General features: G+C 38.1%; 1 protein-coding gene across 1 annotated transcript in view; it reads left to right on the top strand.

Moving 5' to 3' along the window:
• The first annotated feature begins 1,091 nt into the window (after positions 1–1,091).
• The window catches only part of LOC118798379, a 7,958-nt gene continuing 619 nt past the window's right edge, over positions 1,092–8,430 (top strand). Inside the window, exons 1-9 of the mRNA XM_036557811.1 lie at positions 1,092–1,187; positions 2,211–2,239; positions 2,751–2,778; positions 2,890–2,923; positions 3,018–3,111; positions 6,863–7,059; positions 7,670–7,767; positions 7,929–8,041; positions 8,241–8,417. Of these exons, the coding sequence (XP_036413704.1) occupies positions 1,139–1,187; positions 2,211–2,239; positions 2,751–2,778; positions 2,890–2,923; positions 3,018–3,111; positions 6,863–7,059; positions 7,670–7,767; positions 7,929–8,041; positions 8,241–8,417 (819 nt within the window). The 5' untranslated portion in view covers positions 1,092–1,138. The remainder of the gene's footprint in view (positions 1,188–2,210; positions 2,240–2,750; positions 2,779–2,889; positions 2,924–3,017; positions 3,112–6,862; positions 7,060–7,669; positions 7,768–7,928; positions 8,042–8,240; positions 8,418–8,430) is intronic.

Here is an 8,430-nt window from a genome sequence, read left to right as displayed (position 1 = left end):
GGAATAGGTAATCACAAGACTGACCTTTATCCAGGATCCATGGATTTTGTTGGAAACACAAAGAAATTACATATTAACAACACCAATTGGCTGATGGCACCAACAGTCACACTCCATGCTTAAGAGTAGGCAACAAGAATGTCATGGGACAAGGAAAAAAATAACTCTTTTTGATGTATAATTAAAAACTGTTTTTGATGTATAATTGTATTTTTTTTAATAATATTTTTTAATTTTTTTTTATTTTGATGTATAATATTTTTTTGGCACCAGGCAGAATTTGTACTGTTTGGCCACCTGGGCTGGCTGTGCACAATCAACTAGCCAAACCCTCCCCCCAGATCCCGCAGGTGCTCAAAAAGTCTTATAAAGTCTTAAAATAGGGTTTACAAATCATAAAATTCATAAAATATTTACTGTTACAGTATTAAATTCTAAGATGATGCCCGAAGATTGGGTTGAAAAGAGTCATTAAACTGTACATTGAACTACTTCAGAACAGTCTGATAACCAAAAATATCCAACTGACAGCGATCCTCTCATCAGAAACTGTCCAGTGATAAGGGGCTAGAGGAGGAACTGCTAAATGCATGCTTGGTTTTCATCCAGTCTGAGTTTGTTTGCATGGTGTGGAAGAAACTGTGTTATTTCTTTTGTTGAGGTCTAAAACAAAATGAGTTTATAAGTATGTGAAAGCTATATTTCTTACAGTATTCAGTGGACTAAAATGTTCATACCAACTCATGGCTGCAAGTTAAAAAATGTGTGAATGACTGAATAACAGTCAATGCTGGGTTTCCCAAAAGAATCTTAGCACAAAGATGATTCTGTAATGGTCAAGCGAACATCACACTCAACACTCTCTCTACCAGTTAAGATGATCTTAACACTAAGATGCTTTTAGGATACTAGGCCCAGCCCAGTGGTGAATAACATATGTTGAGCTGAGTGCGCTGGAGAAAAGGGTCCGTCTAAGTTTTAAAACTCATCTAGGCTTCCTTGAGTTTTTGTTGTTTGGCATATTCCTTTCGAATACAGTGTTGTTTATTCTTAGGAAGATACAGTCCTGAATTTTCTCTACTGTTTCTTTTAGGATCAGTGAACAATGAGCTGGTGAGGGTAACCAAATGAAACCAAAATGAGAGGAAACATCAGCAGAGCACTCATCCTTTCTGCTCTCTGGATAGGTGAGATACATCAGCAAACATTTCATGGAAGCCAGGGCTGGCTATAGCCTTTTGGGGGCCCTAAGCAGGATGTTTTGGGGGGGTCCATCTGCCTAGGCACTTCCATATTGTAAACAGTTTAAAAAAATCAGTGGGGAGAATAATTTAACTAATATTTTAACATCACAAGTGTGAATAACAATATAACGCAAAAAATAAATAAATAAAAAAGGCCAATTAAAAAATTGGTAGGTGGCCTACTGTAAAATTATAGGACAACTAATAACAATGACTACGTAAATTTAACTGGTACAATCTGGAACTGGAACAGTCTTAGGATTCTCTATTCACATTAATGACTCTTATTGCTCCAACAAAAAGCCAAAACAAATGGCATAACTTTTTACTCTGAAAAAAAAAAAAATAATTTCTACTTCCCTTTTTTATGGGGGGGTTCAGCTCCAGATGCAAATGTTCTTTTTTGAAACATAAAGCATGATTAACCATTAGCTTTGTCTTCTCACTTAAGAATCCTAGACAACATAATGGTACGGTGATAACCCAGAAGTTGTTAGGGGGCTCTCTGGTGCTGGCTCTGATAGTAGCACTTTTTTTTACAGTCCCTTAAGTTCTAGGTGTTAACTAGGTACGTGTTTGATGTATAAAAAAAAAATACTAGGTAATTATTTTGGGTACCATGATGGTAAATTCTAATTTAACTGAGTAAGTATGTGGTACAAACACCACAGTAGTAATATATTATATGGCATGTGACATAAAAACTAAAAAGCAGTGATTCTTACTGTGGTTTTACTGGGATCTTTCCAATTATTTCAGAAAACTTCAAAGTTTTGATCCCTTTAGAGTTTTTTTTATATTTCTGCATAAATTTGATCTAAAACCTCATCAGATTTGTATAATAAAAGAAGTCCTTATAGCAGATCAAGAGAGGATATTTCTCACAGATGTAAAAATGAGGATGTAGAGACACACTGAGTTATCACAAATAGTAATAATGTTTTGTTTTTTTGTTTTTTTCCTAAGGGTGCTGTTCGGTTCTTGTCAGTGCACAGGTAAGACCATCTCTCTGTGTTTTGGTTTTGTGTCCTAAGAATCTGTCCAAGACCAAGTTAACCTGTTCATGTCCAATTTAGTGTGATAAATAGAACTGCTACAGAAAGCAGAGGTCTTCAGCTCCACTTTTTGGTCCTGGATTTTGTAATGACTGACAGGTATGATATTAGGTAACCAGTCAGTTCGAATAACTATCAGTGACCAGAGTTAAAGACCTCTGCTCTGGAACAGGTGGGTTTGGTAATTAACAACAATTTAATGATAATAAAGGAAGAAACTGCCAACGGTGCAGGAACGGTAAGGAGTGGGGGATTTGATGTACAATCTCAAAGGGCACTCAATAATGTGAAAATGTTTTTAGTTTGGTCCAATTCTAAGGTCTAAAGCTTGCATGATGTAAATAAAGCTTACATACAAACTGAACGTTCTGTAAGTTTACAAACATAAAGAATAAAATGAGCAGAGGTTAGCTGTACAATTGTTACATTTTTGCTCCTGAATTTCTTTCAGTGCAATTCAACTGAACTCATCTCAAATGGTAAGATAAATGTATAACTCCAGCATGCTGGGTTTACTGTCATATTTCATAAGGCACCAATGTACTTAGCTTAAGAAATATTGATAAAATATTCATTTGCCCCCATCCCAGCGACAACAACGAAACCATGCAGTCTGTACAATGGGTGCGTTTTTCTTTTTGCATTCTTATTGTTTCTTTCCTTCGACATCCTAATTTTCTTTTATTTTGATATCCTAATGTCTTTCTAATTAAAACAGAACCACCACCAATTCCACCAGCACCAATTTCACAACCACCAACTTCACTCAAGTTACTTGCAGTCCTGGGAATATGACCTATGCTAGCTCATGGGTAAGATCTCGCTCTCTCTCTCTCGCTCTCTCTCTCGCTCTCTCCCTCTCTGACCTGCTTTGGTATGACTGGTATGATTGGTAGCTGTGATATTCAACATATGAAGACTGAGTCTAGGCCTGGAATTTGCTGCTGAATAACCTCCTCTAGTGGTAGTGTAGACGCAAAGTCAACTTACTGATAAAGCCAACTTAACATTCTCCATTTTCAACTTATCATTATTGTTCTACACTGAAATTTGTCAATGCTTTCCACTGCTTTTGAGTTAGACCCACCAAACTTTGCAGGAACACAGATCCTATACATGACTCCATACAGCCATGAATAGAGTATGAATAGCAGAACGACCAGCATTTCAAATTTAACTGCCACAAATCATGTCATAATGATCACCTCCCACACTGACGCTCATAGATTACATCACATTCCATACAAATTCACATACATACTAACAACACACATATATTCATACACATATTAGTAACCACCACAGATACTGCAGCAACCACCTAGCAACACTCTAGCAACTACCTGTAATACCCAAGCAACCACTTTGGACACAATAGCAAACCCCTAGCAATCACCAGAGATACCAAAGCAACCATGTATCGCCCTCATAATCAACTAAACTACCATAGTAATCACCTTACAACACATTAGCAACTACTTGTCATTCCATAACAACCACTTAGCAACACCCTAGCAACAAACTATAATACCATACCAACCACTTAGCAACACCCTAGCACCCACCTAAGATACCATAGCAACCACCAAGCAAAACTCTGACAACTACCTGGGACACTATAGCAACTACCCAGCAACCACCTAGCAACATTGAGGGATACGATAGTAACCACTTAACAACACCCAACAACCTTCAGTACCATAGGAACCACCTAACAATACACTAGCAACCACATTGGGTACCATAGGACCCCCCCTAGGAAACCCTAGCGACCACCAGATATACGATAGCATCAACTTAACAACCTAGCAACCACCTAAAATACCAGAACAACTGCTTTGGAATAGCCAAGCAACCAGATGGAGTACTATAGTAACTGCACCATAGCAACTATTTGTAATACTACAGCAACCACCTAGCAAATCTTAGCAAAAACACAATACCACGTCTGCTAAGCAACACCCTATCAACAACCTGAGATACTATAGCAACCGCTTACTAATTTAAACATTATTTGCTGGGTTTGAAAAGCTGAATTAAAGTTTGTTGACATTTTTTTCCTTCCTGTTATTATTCTACGCTGTAATTTGTCAGTGCTACTCCTGCTACAGCTTTTGTGCTTTTTGTTCCAATCAGACATATGGATTTGTACAGTGTTTGTTTAAACACAAATTTTCCCCATATGAATGAATAGCAAAATGAATGGCCACTGGTGAATGTGAGGTTGTTGGTAAGATGGCGGACGTAATTCGTCTGAGTATGTGTGGATACTGAAAGTACGTACTTCTTTAATGGTCAAATTAACAACAATTGGGCAGGCTATTCTTCCCAATTGGCCCCCTCCAGGTTTCCCAGTCATTGCCAAAGTGAGCACTGAAATCACTCAGTAAGACTATTGAGTCTGTAGGTGGGATGCTTTCCAGAACCCCACCCACTCGCTCCAAGAAGACCAAATACTCTGAACTGTTGTTTAGTGCATAAGCACACACAACAGTCACAGCTTTCCTTCCTGCAATTTTAATTTGCACTGAGGTGACTCCAACTGCATGGCAGCCAGCCAGGGGCTTGTGATTATCCCCACACCCACCCAGTGCCTGTCACCCTGTGTAACTCCTGAATTAGAGAGGAATTAACTCCTAATCAAGGAGTTTCGTTTCAGAGCCAACACTGTGAATGGAAGTGAGCTTAACTATATCTAATTGGTACCTTTCAACCTCATAACACTTAAGTTTCGGCTCCTTCCTCCCCAGTGATTTTACATTTAACGTGCCAAGAGTTTTGACTGCAGGGGTCCATGCCACCAAGGACCTCCCCACCCTCTCCCACTGCCTATAAGGCACTGCACTGGTCCCCCACACTACACCTTGTGGGTGGTGGGCCCACATGGTCACCCCAAGTTGCCTTTTTGGGCTCAACCTGGCCGGGTTACGTGGGCTTCCCAGCCACCAGGTGCTCGTTGAGGAATAGTACCCCCCAGCCTGGCTGCAGGGTAGGTCCCAGTAACCCTCTCCCAAGCAATGAACATGATATATTGTGTCCCTTGATCATAGGGGATTTTGGATCATGTTAGTCTGGGTCTTCATTCCAGATATGTTCGCCTTGGGAGGCCCTACCAGGAGCATACTGCTGATGAATAATAAGGAGACAGAGCTGAATGTGTGGCTGTTTATAAGGAGGAATGACAGCATGGTGGGCTAAAGCGTTTGGGAAATATAAACCGAAAATGGGGAGTGGTAACACTCTGATAAACAGCAAGGGGCGCTTTCTTAACAATGGGCCTCATTCCCCAACCGTTCTTAAGAGGAAATTTCTTTTCAAATCCCACTTACGCAGTTGTTACAAAGGTTCTGACATCCACCAATGTTTTCTTATTTGGGATTTGTTCTTAGGTAAGAACATAATCTATGCACATTCAAGAGCACAAAGGTGAGAACAGTTCTGTGGTTTAAGAACACATCATGAATCTGATGTAGACTTTTTCATAGGACCTTTCTCAAGAACAAATTTAAGAAAAAACTTAGGAAGAATCAGGGCCAGTATTTTTAATCTCCAGTTTATTGCACTTATTTTTGTTTTGACCATTTTTACATCAGTATCAGTAGCTTTAACTTTTAACATTATTTTAATTAAGTGCTTATGTTTCAGCTGTACACGGATTGTTGTTTGCTAGATAACCAACATGACGGTTGATTGTTGACTTTAATCAAGTAGGTTAAGATTTCCTAACTGGCAAGATCAAATAAAGTTGTAAGATAAAATGTTCCTAAATTAGGATTTGCTTCTGTAATTCGAATTTGTGAAAAATCTGATCTTGACCTGTCAGATATTAACTGATATTAAAAAATAGGAATTTTCTGTAATACGTCCCCTGGTCTCCACCCTAAACTTGCTAGACTATTTAGAATTGTACATATTTGGCTCCCAAGTAGCTTAGCTAAACAAAAGATTCTTTATGAAATGTGGATTTGGGTTCTATGTATATATGTCAAATTTTTATATATGTGCCAAAAGTTCTCAGGGTCACTTGGTTAATGTCACTTTTATTTTTTATAGTCACTGTTTTATTATATTCAGGGGTTCATAGTGTCTGTCGCAACATTGGCTGCACCTAGATATAATGTCACTTATTTGGTCGTTTGTCTTATAGAGTCAATGACATCACAATTGGCTGTGCTCTGTGGGTGTACAGAACATCTCAGTTTATTTTTCCATGTTGATAAAAAGCAACATTACCTGTCTGCCAACCAAAAATATCCAGCTGTACACAAAACAGCGTAGTTAGCACTCTCCTCCAATCCATGTTCAGCTGTCCTGTAGAGTCATTTGAGGCATGCAAAAATTTGGTGACGGGATACCTGTATCACAGAGGAAACAAATAAATAAGTCTTTACCCAGGGCATAAGGAGCGGTGGTGAAACAATTAACATAAAAAGACAGAAATAATGAATTCCTCTATGCTCTGAAAGCATTGCAGTGGTGATGAAGTGACCTGTTGAATTAGTCTAAACTCCTGTCTGTTTTTTGTTCTGCATGAATAATACTTTTAGGTGATTTCTGTTGCAGGGTGAGACTCCATCAACAGGTGATATTGCTTCCATGACTGGAGCTTTAGAAAGTCTGAGTCCAGAAAATCTGAAGAGTGTTGAATTCATTCAGATGTGGGTCTGTATTAGGCTCCTTCCACTTCTGCCAGTCATCAATGACACCTTCATGTCAGAACTGAGCAAGAAAGAGTTCACCTGTGAAAGTTACCAGGAAATGTAAGCACTGTAACTATAGACACAAACACACACACACAGGAGTCAGTGGAAATCACTAATAATTCACTGCAGGTCTACTTGTGCATTGCAGTGGTAATTATCGTCATTATCATTATTATTATGGATCATAGAAATAAATCATACAAATTTTAGTTACAACAGTTTTCTACTTTACCAGAGAATATAGAAATCAGGTGACTGAGTAAGCTAATATTAGTCTGTGTTAACATTAATATTAGCTGCTCTGTGATACAGAATATTTGGTTACCCGCAACAGTAGGATTAATAGTAGGATTATTACTTTACATGTATGAAACTGTGTCAACAATAATGTCAGACTGTAAACAGTGCAACATGATAGTTTATTGTTTTGTGGAGGTACTGGGGAAGGTGGTAGGCTTCAACATCACCCACCTACTTCTCAAACCCTTTAAAACCTTAAAAATTGCAAAAAGAGTGGGAAATGAGCAGAAACAAATACACAAATAAAATAATGCACTGAATGCGTGTTTACAATGTTTAAAAATCCATTGTACACTCTATAGTCTATCATCTGCAAAACTATAAAAAGGTATTTTTAAAAACTATTTTTGATTTCTTTACACGACAGTGTGAAAGGACTAAGCCTGCAAATCACCCTAATGAGGACAGACCTACGAAAGTCCATCTACACTAATTTCATCCTCCCATTCCTCACCAGAAATTCAGGTGTCAAATTTACTTGTCAGTAAATTAAAATGATCTATAACATTTTTACTTTGATGCTCACTTAAATGAACATTTATAACACATTGCAGAATATTATGTATAAATTTATAGAAATGCCCCAGTTATGTTTACATATGAACATTTTTTTTTTTAACTTTAAGGCTGTGTGTCTGGAAACATGAGCAGTGGAACATGGCTCAAAAGCAACTTTGGTAATTTCTCAACATTTGCCAAGTTGCAATACTTAAAAAAAATTAATGGAAATTTCTCAGCGGTAAGCACATTTTCCACTTTCTGTGACTTTGTGTAGCATGGATATTGAAAAATGAATGAATTTGAAATAAAAACTGGATAGGAGAATTATACAGGTTTTATCTAGCAAGTGAGATCGGTGTGGTCTATCAAAAGACAACACTGCAATGAGTGAATCACAAAATACCAGTATTTAAAAATCTATTGTTTATTCCTTCTAGGAGGAAGTTTTAGAATCCCTTTCTGCACAACAGAAAGCAGAGCTGATACTAGATCCATCCAGTGGTGCTCTAGAGAATGAGACGCTGGTGAAGGAAGTGCTGACAGGAATACTCTCATCCTCTGGGAAGGAGCAGCTCTATGTGTTCTTTGAGACTTTTGTCAACGTCACCGAAGAGGTAAGCAGTACTT

This window comes from Colossoma macropomum, unplaced genomic scaffold (assembly GCF_904425465.1).
Source record: "Colossoma macropomum unplaced genomic scaffold, Colossoma_macropomum, whole genome shotgun sequence".
Classification (NCBI taxonomy): Eukaryota; Metazoa; Chordata; class Actinopteri; order Characiformes; family Serrasalmidae; genus Colossoma; species Colossoma macropomum.
The sequence above is the reverse complement of the archived record's forward strand: the minus strand, read 5'-3'. Positions and strand labels throughout refer to the sequence as shown.